General features: G+C 46.1%; 1 protein-coding gene across 1 annotated transcript in view; it reads right to left on the reverse strand.

Annotated features, from left to right (window-relative positions):
• LOC124555065 (SET and MYND domain-containing protein 4-like) overlaps positions 1-21,274 on the reverse strand; it is a 201,540-nt gene that overhangs the window by 20,651 nt on the left and 159,615 nt on the right. Inside the window, exon 7 of the mRNA XM_047128851.1 lies at positions 5,970-6,195. Within this exon, the coding sequence (XP_046984807.1) occupies positions 5,970-6,195 (226 nt within the window). The remainder of the gene's footprint in view (positions 1-5,969; positions 6,196-21,274) is intronic.

Genomic DNA, 21,274 nt, shown 5'->3' on the forward strand with positions numbered 1-21,274 from the left:
CTTCCTTTCTTGTGCGTGAAGTTCCTCTGTATGGTGAACACGTCACCGTATGGTGTGGCTTCGCGGTTACGTTCGTCATTGGCCCATTCTTTTTTGAACAGGCTGGCGCTTACGGACCAAAGACGTGCAGTGTGACTGGCCAGCGTTACTGCAATATGCTTCGCCAACATGTCATACCCGCCCTACAGTTTTCATGCAAGATGGAGCCCGACCTTAAGTCGCTCGTGAAGTTCACCTGCTTCTCCGAAACACATTTGAAAACGATCGAATTATAAGCCGATCGTTCCCAAATGCTTGGCCGGCACGGTCATCTGAGCTTACTCTCTGTGATTTCTGGTTTTGGGACTGCCTGAAGGACAGGATTTACAAGGGGAACATTCACACACGTGTTGATCTGAAGCGCAGCATATCAAGGGAGGCAGCCAGCATACCTACGCACATGTTTCGTTCTGCTGTGTAGAATGCAATTCCGCGCTTTCGCACTCTTCTGGACACTGACGCCATATTGAGCTCCTTTTGTAGTGGTAATGATACCGGTATGTAATGGGTATGCTGTACCGTAGCTAGCACATTACAAGTGTTTCAACTGGACTGATTCTGTACTATTTCTCTTCCCCATGTCCTTGACATTAATGCTACCAAGTTTGGTACTCGTACAGTAATTTGTTTCCGTGTTATCAAGTGTTAAATAGGGAAAGTTTAATTATAACCAACCGGTATATATATTGTAAGCCACTTGTGACTACTCACCTCACACACACACACACACACACACACACACACACACACACACACACACAAATAAGAAGCACGTTTTCACAATCCTATTATCCATAGTGATACATGTATCAACTCTGTCGTGTTTTCAGACAGAACGATGTAGCTATTTAGTTCCAGAATAGTAATTCTCATTCAGACAACATAACTGTTTGATAGATTTAAAGCTGTGAACACTCTGACAACCTGCAAAATACAGCTGACTACTTGTCCAGATGAAAGCATATTATCAATGTCTTTGACGAATTATAAGATATTTGAAATGAAAAAGTTCAGAAAGAAACAAAATACTGTTATACTACTTGCTGTGAATTTTTTTCATATTTTACTGGTTGTTGAGGTGTAGAAAGAAAATCCTTTGATAAGTTTCCGTTCCAGCTGTTCATTACGAAAAATACACTGGAGTACAGGATTATCTGCAATTGCAACAAGAGTGAGAACTTATTGTCCCCTGACTTGTTATCCTTATTTTTCAGAGGGGAGTCATGCTGAGTAAGACATTTCTCTTGTTACCATGATAAATTTTTACTTCTTTTGCCAAAACATAACGGAGTTTACACAACTTAATTTCACTAACATACTAAGGCAGCTGAAAATGCAACAAAATTCTAAATCATAGTCTATTATTAAACAAGCATCTGACGTCAAGACAAGTCAATAGCTTACGAAATAGGTCATTGACTTACTTAATTCCCTTTGCCCCTTTGGGGGCATAGGGCATCCAGGAGAACTCTCCAACCGTCTCTGTCTTTGGCCATATGCCTCAATTCTGCCCACAACTTGCCAACTCTTTTTGCTTCCCCTTCCACTGTCCTCTTCCATGTGTACCTAGGTCTTCCTCTCTTCCTTGTTCCCTGGGGATTCCATTCCAATGCTTTTTTCTCGATAGCTCCATCTGGTTTTCTCAATGTGTGCCCCGATCGCCCCCACTTTGTCTCTCGAATCTGGTCTTCTACAGGTATCTGGTTTGTTATTCGCCAGAACTCCTCATTACATATTTTTTCTGGCCACTAGATATTCCTGATGTGTCAGAGACATTTATTTGTGCAGCTTTGTAACGGGGATGTTATCTTTTTATCCATTTTCCAGCTTTCACTGGCGTACAGAAGGACAGCCTTCACATTTGTATTAAAAATACGGATTTTTGTTTTGTACCTGATATTTCTATTTTTCCATATTGGATACAATTGTATGAAGGCAGCATTTGCCTTTTCAATACCGTTTTTCACGTCATCTCCAGCTCCATCATCTTCCGTCACTATACTACTCAGATACAGAAATGAGTTGACAGTCTCCACCCGCTGCTCCTCTATTAACAGTGGCACCTCCATGTCCTCTGAATTTACTCTCATTTCCTTTGTTTTGCCTATATTTGTATTGAGGCCAACAGTCTCTGCTCCTTCTTTCAGCAAGTTTAATTTAGCTTGCATATAAGTTAGCCTTTGATCTAATAAAACTAGATCGTCTGCAAAATCCTAATCCTCCAGAGGTTCATGGATCCCCCATTGGATTCCTCGTCTCCTGCCTTCTGTGACTCTCCTCATAACTGAGTCTACAACAAGTAGAAAAAGTGTTGGTGATAAAATGCAACCCTGCCAGACTCCAGTTGTAACTTTTATGGGCTCTGTCGTGTTTCCCTTGTGGAGTAAGCTACATTTGTAGCCATCATATAGATCTTTTATGATGTTTAAGATCTTCTGTGGTATATTATACTTCCGCAACACCTGCCAGAGCACTTTATATTTCACGGAATCGAAGGCCTTTTGAAAATCAATGAATGGTTGCTTGGAATTCTTTGCTTTGTTCTAAAATAATCTTAAGAGTGTCAATAAGACCAACACAACTGCGTTGTGCCATAAAATCGGCCTGTTCTTTACGCAGACGATTTTCAAGAGACTCTTTAATTCCATTTAAAATAACTCTGGTGAGGACCTTACTGGGCACTGAAAACAATGTAATACCACGCCAGTTGTTACAGACTGACAAATTTCCGTTTTTTTTTGGGGGCTTTACTACCAAACCATTTTTCCACTCCTTTGGAGATTTCTCTTCAAGCCAAATATGCTCCAAAAAGGGATGGAGCATTTTAACAGTACTTTCAATATCGTCTTTTAAGAGCTCCGGTGTTATGTTGTCTAGGCCTGGAGCCTTTGCATTCTTTAGGGTTTTTAAAGCAATCCTAATTTCGTCCATTGTGGGGCACTGCAGATTTACATCTTGATCTTCTTCGACTTCCTCTGGAACATCTCTTACTTGTTCCTCTTAGTTGTCTTCACAATTTAACAGTTCCTTGAAGTGCTCCTACCATCTCTTTAGCTGTGTCTGTTGAGTTGTAAAGCATCATTCCATCCTTGTTCTTAACTGGTCCTTCACGTCTGAAGTTCTTCATTGACAACCGTTTGGTTATATTGTAGAGCTCTTTCATATTTCCTTGTCTTGCTGCCTCTTCTGCTAACTTTGCTTCCTCATCCATCCATTTCGTTTTATCTCGACGTAGCCATATTTTCACTTTTTTGTTCGCCTCCGTGCATTCTTTATGCGCTTCGCTCTTCTGCGCTCTTGTCTTACAAAGATTTAACTTAAGTTTTAGTTCTTTCCGGTGGCTGATTTCATTCCATGTAGCATCGGAGATCCATTCCTTCCTTTGATGTGCCTTAAATCCTAAGATTTTTCCTCTCACATCTAAATAACTGTCTTTGATTGTTTGCCAACCTATTTCAATTCCTTCTTCCATAAACTTTCCTTCAGAGAGGACCTGGAATCTGTTTTATAGTTCAAGGGAAAATGTTTCTTTGCTCTGTTGATCTTTTAACCTTGCCACATATATTTTCTTGCTCCTATGATTGGTTCTATTTGCCACTATCTTCAGTCTGAATTCCGCCAAAACTAGGTGGTGATCACTTCCAACGTCTGCTCCTCTTCTATTTCTGACATCTAACAGAGAGTGTAGAAACTTGCATCTTATGGCTATGGAAAAACCTACGTTATCTTATGGCAGTTACGATGTGGAAACAATGTGCCTCCAATGACTACGTCATGTTCAGCATACGTATCTATCAACAGTTCACCATTTACATTTCTTATCTCCGTGCCATGTACACCCATGATATGTTCAAGCCTTTCATTTTCTGAACTAACTTTTGCGTTCAAGTCACCCATTAAAATTTGTATGTCCCTAGAATTTGTTTGTCTAAGGACTCCGTTAAGCTCTGTATAATATGCATCTTTTAATTCTCCTTCATCGGTTTCAGTAGGTGTATCGCATTGAATTTCAGTGACATATCGCACATTTGTTTTAAATCGTGCTGTTACTATCCGTTCCGAGACTGTTTTCCACTCCTGCAAGCTCTTCTTGCTGCTTTTAGGTAGTAAGATCCCTACACCATTCCTATGCATCGCGTCCTCTCCTGTCTTGACTCGCATACAGCAGCACTCCACCATTTTGTGTTTGGAATTCCCCAGATTCTGGCCACCTTATTCTGCTTAGTCCCAATATATCTAGACGGTAGTTCACCATCTCTTTTTCAACCTGTTTTAGCCTTCCTGCCTCTCTCAACGTCCTTACATTTCAGAATCCAATACGGGTTTTTCTTTTCAGGCCAAAGGTCATATCCTTAAGATCCATCCAGCTGTTTGTCTTTTTAGTTTCTGTGACATGTGTTATTTGGTGGTGCGGATTATCAGCCCACAGTCCCCGAGTGCCCTGGTGTGGCTGCCACGTCATGGCCTGGACACCTGCCAAGGTTTTATTTCAGGGCCTTACCCCTCAAATAGCTTGTCTTCACCGCGACTACAGAACGCTATCCATCCCTTTGCAGCAAGGCCTATGTGCATCACCACTGTCCTGGTTTCTAAGGATCTTCCGCTGTCCACATTAGGGGACTGTACCTGCTGCCACACAATCACAGAGAGTAAAAGGAAAGGAAGGGAGAGAATAGGATAGGATAGGATAGGACACTAGACTGGACGTTGTGAGACACACTTCGTCTGGATCCTCCATGGAGACCTGTCCGGCTTGGGAGGCCCTGCTGGTAGTTAGACCACCACCGGTATAGCCCTCCACTTCATTGGATCGCATAGGCCCCCTCGTCCACATGGACAGTGTTTCGTTAAGGCGGTGTCTCCTGAGGGGGAAATAGCTCATTGGCAGTATAAAAATAATTGTGTAGCCTCTTCACTTACATCATTGCCCACCCACACGCTGTTGATAGCTTTCTATTGTAATATACACAACAGTTTCATATATTAGGGGCACGCCAAAATACTCTTCTTTTGTGTATTGTCATTTGTTAAAATCTTGTTTCCACATCTTGAACTGTTTATAAAATATGATAGATGATATGAATAATTCACTATCACTGTATTGCTAGCACATGCAAGTGGAAAAAAAACTACACAAAGCCCACTTTCTCAAGATAGGAGCCTCCTAAATGGTTCAAATGGCTCTGAGCACTATGGGACTTAACATCTGAGGTCAACAGTCCCCTAGAACTTAGAACTACTTAAACCCAACTAAGCTAAGGACATCACACACATCCATGCCCGAGGCAGGATTCGAACCTGCGACCGCAGCGGTCGCGCGGTTCCAGACTGAAGCGCCCAGAACCCCTCGGCCACACCGTAGGAGCCTCCTAGCTCTAAAGAAAAATTCAGTGTCAGTTATTTTCATACACAGCAGTGTATGGCCTATTATGCACCAAACACAGACTTATAACGACCCATATTTTTCATAGTGAACTGTTCGAATTTTGTGCCATAGGTTATTGGAATTCAAAGTATCACAATAGCAATGACCATAAAGATAAGCAGTTCTCTTCGAATTTCATACATAACTCTACAACGACGAAATAACCTTTTTTTTACCGAATCGTTTCTGTAAAGTCGTTTGAGAAAGATTGCTGAGTAGCTGACATGCGCGCACTCTAGTTTTGTCAGTGGAGCACGTCGGACAACCTGCACTGCCGCAGCGAGCAAACGATATTCCGTTCGTTCAGGCTAGGCTGGCAGTGCGTGTCCGCTGCGGTCGGCGCACCCACCCGGCTGCCAGCTGCCCCATTAGATTAAATGGCGATGTTCTTCGCACTGGTTCAGGCCGTCTCACTCTGGCCTCCGCTAAGCGGGTAACCTGCACGCCCAGGATGTGGAAGGGGCATATGGTGCGTATAGCAGATGATATGTGTGTGTGTACCTACCTTGTCGTGAGGCGAGGCGAGCAGCTGCTCGGAGAGCTGGTAGGCGTTGCAGGAGCACGCCTGCATGCGCGCCAGCAGGCGGCCGGCCAGCTGCTCTGCCTCAGCACGCTGCTCCGGCGCCGGCAGCAGGCGCCGACCCACGCAGGCGGCCGCCACGGCCCGCCGCAGAAAGTCATTCGGCGTGCGCTGCTCTGCGTGCGTCACCTGGTCGCGCACCCGCCTCGCACTGCCGCACCATACGTTACCAAATGTTCAGTTTTCCACGTCACAAATCACAGCAACGTATAAGGGGCAATTAAAAAGTTTCCGCTCGAAGGCCGTACAGTCTAGAATCGGTATGCCAGACAGGCAAAATCGCCCTGAGCACTGAGGCAATCATCTTATTTTTCCATAAGGCCAGTATTACACTGTCAAATTTCTTTGTCAAATATCTTTGTCAAAGAAATTTAATGTAATAGGAAATTTTGTCAAATCTCGTCTGTAGACAAATAAATTTGATGAAATATAGGGCCTCGCTGTATATTTGATCAAAGAAGTTGCTTGTCTTCTGTTCACTGCAATGTGAAATGTTACCACGTGGAGCGCTAGCATCGCTGCGGCGTTCTGTCATTTGTAGTGTTTTTATAAACATTGCCGGTAAATACAATTGGTGTGAACCGACAACTACAAAATTAATAGAGATGTATGAAGCTGATGAGGCGCTCTTCAACATGAGGCACCCAAAATACAAAAATAGATTAAGAAGATTGGAGACCTATCCTAACCTAACCTAACCTAACCTAACTCTCTTCTGTAGCAAGGAATCGGAGTGTTACAGTGAGCCTGACTTCTGGAGATATAGCAGTTCTTAAGTGAGTATTGTGCTTTGTGATATGAGGATACACTTCACTGAGCACATACTGAAATGTATGCTCATCCATTCTTAAGTAACTGATGTACGACTTGATGTCCCCCACTATAAGCTCACGTAACAAGTTTTGTTGAATGCTTTTATCGTGTCGTCGTAAAACCCACGGCTTCACCCAGGTACGTTTCTTTTTTATCCCCTGCTTCTCTTCCACATGTGCACACAGTGCCATTGTGATACATCTCTCACTTGAGTTGGCGCAACTTCTACCTCCTAGATCCAACGGCGTCTTGTGTCGAATCGTGACCAGCACGTAACTTAGCGCACAGTTCCACAACGGTGGGTTTCGACAGACATGCTGCCCCATACATCTTCTTGATTCTCTGATGGCTGTCTATCGGTGTTAGTTCTTTGGAAGCCGAGAAAAGAATAACAGCACACTGCTCCTGTTTGGGCGCATTTGATAGTAACGTCCCCACAGTTCACGTTTATGTATTCACTGCATGCATGTCGGAAAGACATAAATGCCACACTTATTTCTTGCCCACTTGTCGGTGCTTATATACCCGCAACGGTGTCGCGCTACGTTGGATATACCCTGCAGCGATGCCCTCAAACAGAAACTTGTTGATCGCCCCTTATAGTATTCTATAATTAAATTATCAATGAGTCACAACTGGAAGGAGACGTCTCATACAAGCATCTGGGTATTCGTTTTATAACTTCATATGCCTTTTTCTTGCAGCAGTATAATATTTATTTATCTTAAACCAGATGTATTTCCGAGGTATACAGACTTTCATAGTGTTGCCTCGAGGAGAAGATAAATTAATGGAGTGCTAAACAGATGTCGTGTGACTAGGGCCTCCCGTCGGGTAGACCGTTCGCCGGGTGCAAGTCTTTCGATGTGACGCCACGTCGGCGACTTTCGCGTCGATGGGGATGAAATGATGATGATCAGGCCCTTAGGATTGACATTCTGTCGCGCTTACCACTCAGCTACCGGGGGCGGACAATGAAGTGCTTGCTAGAACAGTGCTGTGTTCTAGCAATAGTGGACGCCGAAACATCGTGAAGAAGATCCTAGCAAATGGGTCGATAAAATAAATGCCATGTGGCTAGGGCCTTCCGGCGGGTAGACCGTTCGCCTGGTGCAAGTCTTTCGAGTTGACGCCACTTCGGCGACTTGCGTGTCGACGGGGATGAAATGATGATGATAAGGACAACACAACACCCAGTCCCTGAGCGGAGAAAATCTCCGACCCAGTCGGGAATCGAACCCGGGCTGTTAGGCATGACAATCCGTCGCACGGACCACTCGGCTACCAGGGGCGGACAATGGGTCGATACATCGATTATTTTAGAGGAAATATGACAGTGCCTAACAACCCAGGAAATATAAGAAGAAAGTTGTCTCCCTGTCCTAGACGTTTTGGTTAGGCGGAAGAAAGGTGTCTCCCTTGCATTTATAATTGTCGAGTTGTCATCACCCATCGCGAAATACGGGTGTGCTCAAAACACCAGTACACGTACGTCACACAGTTTCAGATTCATATTATTTGCCTAAAGAGCTCACTCATATAAAGACAGTGATCAGGGAAAATGAATGTTTTACCTAGAAGATAAACAGAGCGCTTAGAGTTAAAGACAAAAACCAGAAAGTGGATAGAGAGGAGGGCACGCCGGCAATATCCCCAGCTTTTCTTCCATTTGCTGGCAATATTTCGTTCAAAATAGCCAGAATACTCCGGTAATTTCGGTTTAAAGTGGTTTTCTAAACACTGTGTAAGATTGCAGAACTTCTGGGATCAATGAAGGCTGGAATTGACAAACAACTTGTCAATGTGGATCGGCTTACAAAGAGTACAACACGCGTACCATGGAAGAACGCTGCACTGAACATCAAAGCTACACTCGCCTTTTGCAGCCAACCCAGGCTGGTATTGGTGAACATAGTTTCCTCACCGGACATTCAAAGGAGTACGATAAAACAATAATTTTGGCCACAGATACATCTTTTAGGGAGCCCTTATTAAAGAATCAGTGGAAACACGCATGGCGGGAAATGCGATAGCGGTTACCGGTTGGATAATGCGTGTAACTCCATCATTCCACAATTTGCTTCGAACGAAGACGACAGAGTACACTAATGGCCACGGTTAGCGGCAGACCTGAGGACAGCTGAGTTCCGCAGTTTCACATGCGAGGACACTGCACGCCGAGTAATGTGATCAGTCTGTCACAACGATCGCAGAATGCTAATAATTTGTGGGACGGGGGAAGTCTGCGTCAGTCTTCGAAGACTCACCTGAAGATGACTGGCAGGTGCCAAGTCGAAATATTGTAGAGTGTAGCAATGTAAGACCAGTTGCAGTCCCGAAACTTCTCTGATCATTTATTTACCTTCCAGATGTGTTTCGTCTTTTATAGTTAAGACATGTGAGTATTTAGTGGATTCACTAGTTATCTGGCTCTCCAGCACAAAATCTGCATTTGCTCTCACCTAATCATGGGTTAGAGGGCTCACTTCCACTACACTCACGAAATGTCGGCATATACACTGCCTGACATAAAAACTGAAGCAACCAGAAGACAAGGTCGGATGTCATTGTAACTTTGTACCCAAACACACCATTGGTGGGTATGTGCAAGATTAGAGTTGCAATTCTCTGTAACACGTAGCACGGCCGCCAGAGTTCATTAGTCTTTTTGGTTCGTGTTTAACTTTCTTACCAAGCCAGGTGCGCTATACAAGAGGCGTGAACGGCATCAGACACTGAGTGAACACAATGAAAGACACGGAGAGGCCGCATACTCGTATGAGACAGCGTTATCAGCACCTGAGAAAGTTTCAGAGGAGCCTTATTGTACACTGAAGCGCCAAAGAAATTTGTATACGCATGCGTATTCAAATATAGAGATATATAAACGGGCAGAAAGCGGCGCTGCGGTCTGCAACGCCTATATAAAACAACAACTGTCTAGAGTACTTGTTAAGTCGTTTACTATTGCTAAATGGCAGGTTATCAAGATCCAAGTGAGTTTGAACGTGGTGTTATACTCGGCGCACGAGCGATGGGACACAAAATCTCCGAGGTAGCGATGAAGTGGGGATGATTTTCCCGTACAAACCATTTCACGAGTGTACCGTAAATATCAGGAATCTGGTAAAACATCAAATCTCCGACATCGCTGTAGCCGGAAAAAGATCCCGCAAGAACGGGACCAACGACGACGGAAGACAATCGTTCAGCGTGACAGAAGTGCAACCCTTCCGCAAATTGCTGCAGATTTCAATGCTGGGCCATCAACAAGTGTCAGCGTGCGAACCATTCAACGAAACATCATCGATATGGGCTTTCGGAGCCGTAGGCCCACTCGTGTACCCTTGACGACTGCACGACACGAAGCTTTACGCCTCGCCTGGGCCCTTCAAGACCGACATTAGACTGTTCATGACAGGTTGCATGCTCGGACGAGTCTCTTTTCAAATTGTATCGAGTGGATGGCCGTGGACGGGTATGTAGACAACCTCATGAATTGATGGACCCCGCATGTCAGCAGGGGACTGTTCGAGATGGTGGAGGCTCTGTAATGGTGTGGTGCATGAGCAGTATGAGTGATATGGGACCCCTGATGCGTCTAGATACGACTCTGAGAAGTGACACGTACGTAAGCAGCCTGTCTGATCACCTGCACCTGTTTATATCCATTGTGCATTCCGACGAACTTGGGCAATTCCACACCCCACACGTCCAGAATTGCCACAGATTGGATCCAGTAACACTGTTCTCAGTTTAAAACTTCCGCTGGCCACCAAACGCCCCAGACATGAACATTACTGAGCATGTCTGGGATGCCTTGCAACCTGCTGTTCAGAAGAGATCTCAATCCCCTCTTACAATTACGGATTTATGGACAGCCCTGCAGGATTCAAAAAATGCTTCAAATGGCTCTGAGTACTATGGGACTTAACCTCTAAGGTCATCAGTCCCCTAGAACTCAGAACTACTTAAACCTAACTAACCTAAGGACAGCACACAACACCCAGTCATCACGAGGCAGAGAAAACCCCTGACCCCGCCGGGAATCGAACCCGGGCGTGGGAAGCGAGAACGCTACCGCACGACCACCAGCTGCGGACAGAACTTAGAACTATTTAAACCTAACTAACCTAAGGACTTCACACACATCCATGCCCGAGGCAGGATTCGAAACTGCGACCGTAGCAGTCGCGCGGTTCCGGACTGAAGCGCCTAGAACCGCTCGGCCACCTCGGTTCAAAAATGGTTCAAATGGCTCCGAGCACTATGGGACTCAACTGCTGTGGTCATAAGTCCCCTAGAACTTAGAACTACTTAAACCTAACTAACCTAAGGACAGCACACAAAACCCAGCCATCACGAGGCAGAGAAAATCCCTGACCCCGCCGGGAATCGAACCCGGGAACCCGGGCGTGGGAAGCGAGAACGCTACCGCACGACCACGAGATGCGGGCTCGGCCACCTCGGTCGGCCCTGTAGGATTCATGGGGTTAATTCCCTGCAGTACAACTTCAGACGTTAGCAGAGTCTATGCACGTCGTGTTGCGGCACTTCTGCGTGCTCGCGGGGGCCCTACACGATATTAAGCAGTTGTACCAGTTTCTCTCCCTCTTCAGTGTATACCTCCAATGTGAGGGCATATCGTATCGTGCAATATCCAGATTTTTGGTGCTTTCATATGTGATAGTGGCTGGGTGTTGGGCTGCATCGGAACGTGAGAGCAGGCATATCTGCTCCTTCCATCCGAGAACAAGTAATGGACTCCCTGCGACATCTGTGTCATCCCACACAATAGGTCGGATATTAGCAGCAGCCGCACTAGGGAATTACCGTCCCGTGCGTATGCTGCCGTTAACAAAACGGCTGTGTTTGTAGTGGTGACTGGAAAGCATGGACTGCTGATGAGTGGCAGCGCATTGTTTTCAGCGATGAATCGCCATCCTGCACTACTCCGGATGACCATCGTCGGCGAGTATGGCAGCGACCAGAGAAGAGTTCCCTTTCTTTCTATGGAGAGGCACAGAGGTGTGACTCCTAACGTCAGGGTGCGAGGGACGATCGCGTATGGCTTCAGGTCATGGCTAGTGGTGACTGAGGGAACTCTGGCGGAGCAACGGCACGTCATTGGCATACTACATCCTCGCGTGTTACCCATCTACATCTACATCTACATCTACATGGTTACTCTGCAATTCACACTTAAGTGCCTCGCAGAGGGTTCATCGAACCATTTTCATACTATCAGTAAACACTTCCGGGCTAAGTTGCCGTGGTCGATCTGTAGAAATTCTTCTCTCTGACGTTTCGTTCTCAACTACGGAGAACATCTTCCGAGGTGAGTCGACGACTGGCTGCTAGGACGCAGACGCAGACGCACATGATCGAGGACTGAATCCTCAGCTGGGGGCGAAGTTCTAGCGCTTTGTGCGCTTCACCTTCTTAGATGATGTGGTGAAAATGTGGGATGTCATGGTGGGTAGGAGCTGGGGCTGCCGCTTATATGGAGATCGTAGAGGGCGCCACCACACGTCACGTGGCGTCGATGTGTGGCTATCTCTGGCTATCGACGCCACGTGACGTGTGGTGGCGCCCTCTACGATCTCCATATAAGCGGCAGCCCCAGCTCCTAGCAGCCACCCTGCAACGCTCCCAACGCCTTCTCCAATCCCATCTTGACCGATTCACCGCTTGGTGTAACCAGTGGTTGCTCAAGGTCAATCCTTCGAAAACCCAGGCGATCATTGTAGGCAAAACCACCCCTTCCTTCCGCCTCCTTGATTTCTATCTCACCGTCTATGGCCGTCCCATCGCCCTCACTCCCACCCTTAAGTACCTTGGCGTCACCCTCGACCGTCGCCTCTCCTGGACTCCCCATCTCCATACAATCCAAGCCACGGCACGTTCCCGACTCCGTCTCCTCAAGCTCCTTTCCGGCCGTACGTGGGGTCTGGACCCTTACACAATCCTCCACACCTATAAATCCCTCATCCGCCCTATCCTTTGTTATGCCCATCCAGCCTGGATCTCCGCCCCCCCCTACCTTTTATAAATCCCTCCAAATCCTTGAACGCCATGCTCTCCGCCTCGCCTATCGCATCCGTCTCCCCTCCCCCACGCGGATCCTGTATGATCTCATCCCCTTCCCCCACCTCCTCCTTTTCCTTGAAAGGATACGGATCCTGTACACCTCCCGTAAACTCGATCCTCCTCACCTGCTCGTCTCCCCAATCCTCTCCCATCCCCGCCCACTGCCGCGCCTGTATTCCCACGTCCCGCCCGGTCTCCATCTCTCCACCCTCCTTACTCTCTCCCAAGGTGGCTTCCGCCAGCTCCCCCTCCCTGATGATGTCCTCCTCCCCTCCATCTACCCCTCCTATCAACTTTGACCCTGCCCCACCACCCACTTCCAGTGTCCTTTCCTTTAGGCACCCTCCCTCCCTCCCTTCTCTTCCCTTCCCTCCCCTTCTCTTTCCTTTTCCCCCATCCCCTCCCTCCACCACTCTTCCCCCCGGGCTTCCCCTCCCCCTTCCTCCCTCCCCCCCTTCTCCCCTGCCCGTGGCATCTCTGCTCTCCCCTCTCCCTCTCCCACTCCCCTTCCTCCTCCTCCTCTCTTGGCAGGTCCCCGGACTCGCACACGCATGGTGAACATTCGCGCGCCGGAGATCATCGCCATCAGTGTCTAGTGTGTGCCGTCGTGTTTAGTGTTCAGTGTTCCCCGTCACACTCCCTCGTTCACCAGTGCCATCGTCATCTTCAGAGTTTGTGCGTCGTCTCATCAGTTAGCAGTGTGGATTATCGACGAGTGTGAACGGCTCCGTGTTTGTCTCTATGTGTCTCCTGTTTTATTGGCCCACATTCTGTAACTTATGTGTCTTCTCCTGTTTTCTCTGCTTGTATATTCTATGGCTGAAGAGCAGCGTAGTGTGCTGCTGACAGCCTGCCTGTTGTACAGGCTTTAAAATAACAATAAAGTAAAAAAAAAAAAAAACTCCTAGCAGCCAGTCGTCGACTCACCTCGGAAGATGTTCTCCGTAGTTGAGAACGAAACGTTAGGGAGAAGAATTTCTACAGATCGACCACGGCAACTTAGCCCGGAAGTGTTTACTGATAAAGACGCCGGCCGTGAAAGCCTACATGGGATGATTTTCATACTACTTCTCTAACATTCCACTCTCGAATGACGCCTAAGAAAAAGGACCACCTAAATCTTTCCGTTCGAGCTCTCATTTCTCTTATTTTATTATGATGATCATTTCTCCCTACGTAGGTGGGTGTCAACAGAATATTTACGCATTCGGAAGAGAAAGTTGGTGATTGAAATCTCGTCAATAGATCTTGCCGCAAAGAAAACAGTCTTTGTTTCAGATCATCTGAGGATTTTACTGGACGGTAAATTACAGCGTCATCTGCCACCCCAACTCGCGTATCATTTCAGTGACACTCTCACCCCTATTGCGTGATAACACGAAACGAGCTGCCCTTCATTGCTCTTTTTCGATGTCCTGCGCCAATCCTACCTGGTAAGGATCCCATACCGCGCAGCAATATTCCAGCAGAGGACGGACAAGGGTAATGTAGGCTGTCTCATTAGTGGGTTTGTCGCATCTTCTAAGTGTTCTACCAACAAAGCGCAGTCTTTTTTTCGCCTTTCCCACAATATTATCTATGTGGTCTTTCCAATTTAAGTTGCTCGTAATTGTAATTCCTAGGTATTTAGTCGAATTGACAGCCCTTAGGTTTGTGCGATTTATCGTATACCCTAAAGTTATCGGATTTCTTTTAGTACCCGTGTGGATGACCTCGCACTTTTCTTTGTTTAGTGCTAATTGCCACATTTCGCACCATACAGAAATTCTCTCTAGATCATTTTGTAATTGGAATTGATCATCTGAGGATTTTACTGGACGGTAAATTACAGCATCATCTACAAACAATCTAAGGGGGCTGCTCAGATTACCACCTAGATCATTTATATAAATCAGGAACAGCAGAGGGCCTATGACACTACCTTGCGGAACGCCAGATATCACGTCTGTTCTACTCGATGATATACCATCTATCACTACGTACTGTGACTTCTCTGAGAGGAAACCACGAATCCAGACACACAACTGAGACGATACTCCATATGGACGCAATTTGATTAATAGTCGCTTGTGAGGAACGCTATCAAAAGCGTTCTGGAAATCTAGGAATATGGAATCAATCTGAGATCCCATGTTTACAGCACTCATTACTTCATGGGAATAAAGAGCTAGCTGTGTTGCACAAGAACGATATTTTCTGAATCTATGTTGGTTATGTATCAATAAGTCTTTTTCTTCAAGGTGATTCATAATGTTCGAGTACAGTATATGCTCCAAAATCCTACTGAAAATTGAGGTCAGTGATATGGGTCTGTAATTCAGTGGGTTACTCCTATTTCCTTTCTTGAATATTGGTGTGACCTGTGCTACTTTCCAGTCTTTAGGAACAGACCTTTCGTCAAGTGAGCGGTTGTACATGATTGCTAAGAAAGGTGCTATTGTGTCTGCATACTCTATTATGCTACCGTGTTGGGGTGCCATTTTTAAACAGGACAATACTCGTCTACACGTGGTACGTGCCGCTATGAACTGCCTACATTATGTTGAGGTAATCTTGTTGTAAGAAATATCCGCAGATCTGTCCCTTATAGAACATGCTTGGGTCCAGATCGGATGTGAACTCTGTGCCAGTGACATTATACAGGATACCACGGATCAGTTACAACAATTTTGTGCCAGCTTGCCTCAGGAGAAGAGAGAACTGATTTATAACGAACTTCTCAACCGAATCAGTGCATGCACCCGGGCCAGAGGAGTACATCATCATCCTGATAAGTGGGCTCACTCACTCAAGTTCTTTATAAATCTGACTCGGTTTTCCAGTCACCTAACAAGGGAACCTCCCCATCGCACCCCCCTCAGATTTAGTTATAATTTGGCACAGTGGATAGGCCTTGAAAAACTGAACACAGATCAATCAAGAAAACAGGAAGAAGTTGTGTGGAACTATGAAAAAATAAGCAAAATACACAAACTGAGTAGTCAATGGGTAACATAGGCAATATCAAGGATAATGTGGGCAGAGGAGCGCCGTGGTCTCGTGGTTAGCGTGAGCAGCTGCGGAACAAAAGGTCCTTGGTTCAAGTATTCACTCCAGTAAAAAGTTTAAATTTTTATTTTCAGATAATTATCAGAGTTCAGGCACTCACCCATAATCAATTTCGCTCTCTAAAATTCCAGGAAATGTTCAGATTTGCTTGGACATATGTAGGATTTGACGGTCTACACACGGAAAAATTTGAAAACGTTAAAAACATATGTTTTGACAGAGCACAGAGAAAACTGTGCGACTGTGAAACTGTTGCATTCATTTGTTGCAGTTTATGTGACACACTCTTATGTTTTCATCACTTTTTTGGGAGTGATTATCACATCCACAAGAAAACCTAAATCGGGCAAGGTAGAAGAATCTTTTTACCCATTCGCCAAGTGTGCAAGTTAGGTGGGTCGACAACATATTCCTGTCATGTGATGCACATGCCGTCACCAGTATCGTATAGAATATATCAGACGTGTTTTCCTGGATCAAATGTTTTCGGTTCCCATTGGAGTGGCACGTCCTTTCGTCTACTAATCGCACGGTTTTGCGGTGCGGTCGCAAAACACAGACACTAAACTTATTACAGTGAATAGAGACGTCAATGAACGAACGGACAGATCATAACTTTGCAAAAATAAAGTAAGTATACTTTTCGCTTGAGGGTAGACTTGAACCAAGGACCTCTCGCTCCGCAGCTGCTCACGCTAACCACGGGACCACGGCGCTCCTGTGCCCAAATCATCCTTTATGTTGCCTATGTTGCCCATGGACTACTCAGTTTGTATATTTTGCTTATTTTTTCATAGTTCCACACAACTTCTTCCTGTTTTCTGGACTGATCTGTGTTCAGTATTTCAAGGCCTATCCACTGTGCCAAATTATAGCTAAATCTGAGGGGGGTGCGATGGGGAGGTTCCCTTGTAAGTAACGTCATATACCCACTCAACCTTCCCTTCTGAGGGCTTCATTTTTTTGTCAGCTAGTGTTTTCACGTCTAGATCTTTTGGTTTTGTGGTTTACTTAATCCGTTTTTCGTTACCTAAATGACGTGAAACACTTCACTGCTGCTGTGGTAAGAATTTCAGATCTATCAAGGCAAGAGACGCCAAGTGAACAAGCACTGTTCGTACGAAATCTTTCACAGTTCTCGAGACTACCCGTCAAGAGGGCTTCCAGCAACTTGACCATTACTGCGTCTTCCCATGACGCAGCAGCAGGGAGGGGCACGCTGAACACTGGAACAGGAGTCACACTATGTCTGTTTTTCAGACAAGTTATGGTTCTGCATACCATACCATGATGGAGCCGTCCGTGTGTGCTGGCTCCAAGGAGGACGAACGTTACCAGCTTGCATTCGTCATTGTCATAAGGTCGCAGGGTCTGGAGCGGTGATACCGGGTGCCACTGATAACACAACACTTTCACTTTTCGTTCGCATAGCCGCTAATATGGACAGCAGGCGTTTAATCTCTGACAGGTTAAGGCCGGTGGCTGTGCCCTATCTTCTAGGTATCCGTGAGTTCACCTTTCAACAAAAAATGTTCAAATGGCTTTGAGCACTATGGAACTTAACATCTGAGGTCATCAGTCCCCTAGAACTTAGAACTACTTAAACCTAACTAACCTAAGGACATCACACACATCCATGCCTGAGGCAGGATTCCAACCTGCGACCTAGCGGGCGCGCGGTTCCAGACAGAAGCGCCTAGAACCACTCGGCCACTGCGGACGGCACCTTTCAAGGTAATGCAAGAGTGCATACTGCTCGGTGTCGTAAAGAGACATGGGTCGTAACATACTTACTTAGAAGTTCACTCTAAGATCAGAGGTGACGAGTGATTTGGGGCCATCCGTGTGCGGCACACGAGCGGCTACGTGCAGGAGCGAGACGGCGATTTGTCAAGCTGAGAATTTTTAGGTCTCTGTGATTAGAGACAGTACAGAATAACTCTGACGTCAGGCTAAGCAGGTAGAGATTGTGAAGATAAGGAAATGAGACTCTGGTTTATAGCTTCAGTAAGCGTAAAACTCAGGTGAGGCTTACTAGATTCTCCAATCAGTTACCATGGCCTGTAACTTTATTAGGATTTGGGTTCACACAGTAACGCATGGTACTACAGGCCGCGAATCACGGAATTGCCAAATTCTGTTTCTCTAGTCTACTCTTAGGTTCAGCTGAATTTCACAATGGAAGTGACAAACAGATGCAGGCCTGTATAGAAATAGACAAACATAAGAAGGAAACCAATATCCACAGTCGAGGTACGTATAGGCAAGAGTTACACTGAGGTGACGAAGGTTTCTCGTAATATCGTTTCGGACCGAATTTTGCCCGGCATGATGCAGAAGCTCGACGTGGCATGGACTCAACAAGTCATCGGAAGTCCTCTGCAGAAATAATTAGCAATGCTGCCTCTATAGCTGTCCATAACTGCGAAAGCGTTGCTGGTGCACGAACTGACCTCTCGATAATAGCTCATAAACATACGATGGTATTCATGTCGGATGATCTGGGTGGTCAGATCATCGCCTCGGACTGTCCACAATGTTCTTCAAGCCAATCAAGAAAAAGTGTGGCCTGGTGACATGACGTATCGTTGTTTGGGAAGATGAAGTCTATGGCTGCAAATGGTCTCCAAGTAGTCGAAAATAGCCATTTCCAGTCAATCAAAGGTTCAGTTGGATCACAGGATCTAACCCATTCCATGTAAACACAGCCCACACCGCTATCCAGCCACATTGCCTTGTTGGTGACTTGGATCCATGGCTTTGTGGGGTCTGCGCCACGCTCGAACCTAACCATCAACTCTTACCAACAGAAATCGGGACTCATCTGAGCAGGCCACTGTTTTCCAGTCATGAGTGCAGGAAAGGTGCTGCAGGTGATGCCGTGCTATTAGCAAAGGCACTAGCGTCGATCGTCTGCTCCATTAGCCCATTAATGCCAAATTACGCCGCACTGTCCTAACGGATAAGTTCGTCGTACATCCCACATTGATTCCTGTGATTTTTTCACGCAGTGTTTGTGGGGTCACCGCCAGACACCGCACTTGCTAGGTGGTAGCCTTTAAATCGGCCGCGGTCCGTTAGTATACGTCGGACCCGCGTGTCGCCACTATCAGTGATTGCAGACCGAGCGCCGCCACATGGCAGGTCTAGAGAGACTTCCTAGGACTCGCCCCAGTTGTACAGCCGACTTTGCTAGCGATGGTTCACTGACAAAATACGCTCTCACTTGCCGAGACGATAGTTAGCATAGCCATCAGCTACGTCATTTGCTACGACCTAGCAAAGCGCCATTACCAGTTACTATTGATGCTGTAAAACATGTACCGTCAAGAGCGATGTTCACCAATTATGGATTAAAGTTAAGTATTCCAGCAGCTACGTACGTTTTTTTGTTAGTCTCATTTCCTTGACCTGTTCCAGACCTCACGCCAGCCTGCGAGAGCTAAAACGCGTGCCTTTCGGCTTCCTCTCATAGTGGGTTGGCTGTCTTGCCAATCCACAACAGTGTTGCTTTTATGTTAGCACTGACAACTCTACTGAAACGCCGCATACTCTCGGTCGCTAAGCGAAGGCTGTCGGCCATTGTGCTTTCCGTGGTGAGAGGTAACGCCTGAAATTTGGTATTCGAGGCACATTCTTGACACTGTGTATCTCAGATTTCCGACATGGAATGTCTCATGCATGTACCTCCAACTGTCATACCACATTCACAGTCTGTTAATTCCCATCGTGTAGTCATAATCACGTTGGAAATCCTTTCACATGAATCACATGAGTACAACACACAGCTCCGCCAATACACTGTCCTTTTATATACCTTGTGTATGCGATACTACCGCCATCTGTATGTGTGCATATCGCTATCCCATGACTTTGTCACTTCAGTGTACAAATCCCTCTTAGGCTGCAAGGTTGATGAAATTTAAGGCTCACTCACATAGTACCTGATGTAGGCTGCTGTTTATCCGAGGCTGCTGATTGAAACTCTTCTCTCTCTGGAACGCCGCTCTGCCTGACGTTACAGGGCCTCGATATTCGGTATTTGGGCCTGTTTGATTATAGATGGTGCGTGATTGTATCGCCTTTTACCATAAATTCGCAATCAGTGAGCGTTAAATCAGCGATTTCCCGAAGCGTATGACCCGACGTACTGAACTGGTGAAAGCGGCCTGAACTGTATGTCTCCATCGAAGTTATAAGGCTTACTTCTAATACTCATACTGGCTGTTACTCAGGCCAGCACGTTCTCCAGATCTCTCTAGAAATGAAAGCATCTAGTCATTGTTTGCCGAGAGATTGGCATGCTATCACTTGCCCGCCGCTACGATTGATGAACTCTGGTACTGAGTTAAAGCTGTATGGTAGACTTCGTTTTATTGAGAGAATTCTGGGAAAGTATAGCTCGTCTATAAAGGAGATCGCATATAGAACACTAGTGCGAACCCTTCTTTAGAACTGCTATAGTGTTTAGCATCCTCATCGCGCAGGATTAAAGAAAGACCCGGCCTCTGTAGCCGAGCGGTTCTAGGCGCTTCAGTCCGGAACCGCGCCGCTGCTACGGTCGCAGGTTTGAAGACTGCCTCGGCCATGGATGTGTGTGATGTCCTTAGGTTAGTTAGGTTTAAGTAGTTCTAAGTGTAGGGGACTGATGACGTCAGAGCCATTTGAGCCATTTTTTAAAGAAAGACATTGAAGCAGTTCAGAGGCGCTAACTAGATCTGCTACCGGCAAGTTCAATCAGCACTCGAGTATTACCGAGATGCTTCATAAGCTCAAATGGGTTTCCTGGAGAGAAGACGACGTTCTTTTCCTGAATTTGAGGAAATTTAGGGGACCGGAATTTCCGGTTGATTGCAGAAAGCTTCTACTGCTGCCAACGTGCGTTTCGTGTAAGGACCGCGAAGACAAGATAAGGGATTAATGCTAGTGCGAAGGCATATTCGTAGTCGTTTCTCCCTCACTCCATTTGCGAGTGGAACAGGAAAGGAAAGGACTAGTAATGGTACAAGGTGCTCTCCACCATGCTCCGTATGGTGGCTTTCAGAGTATGTATGTAGACGTACAGCGGGTGAACAAAAATATGGAAATACCAAGAACACAACATCGTACCATGCCTAACTGTGAGTAGGAAAACTCTTGGTTTCCAAAACAGCTTCCAGTCGTCTCGGAAGGGGTAAATACATGTCCTATGAGCATTTAAAGGGAGCTTTACACAATTCTACCAGCATACAGTGGCAGTTAGGAAACGACGATGGAAGTGAATAGCGATTACGCACTCT

The sequence above is a fragment of the Schistocerca americana genome, chromosome X, assembly GCF_021461395.2.
Source record: "Schistocerca americana isolate TAMUIC-IGC-003095 chromosome X, iqSchAmer2.1, whole genome shotgun sequence".
In the NCBI taxonomy this organism is placed as follows: Eukaryota; Metazoa; Arthropoda; class Insecta; order Orthoptera; family Acrididae; genus Schistocerca; species Schistocerca americana.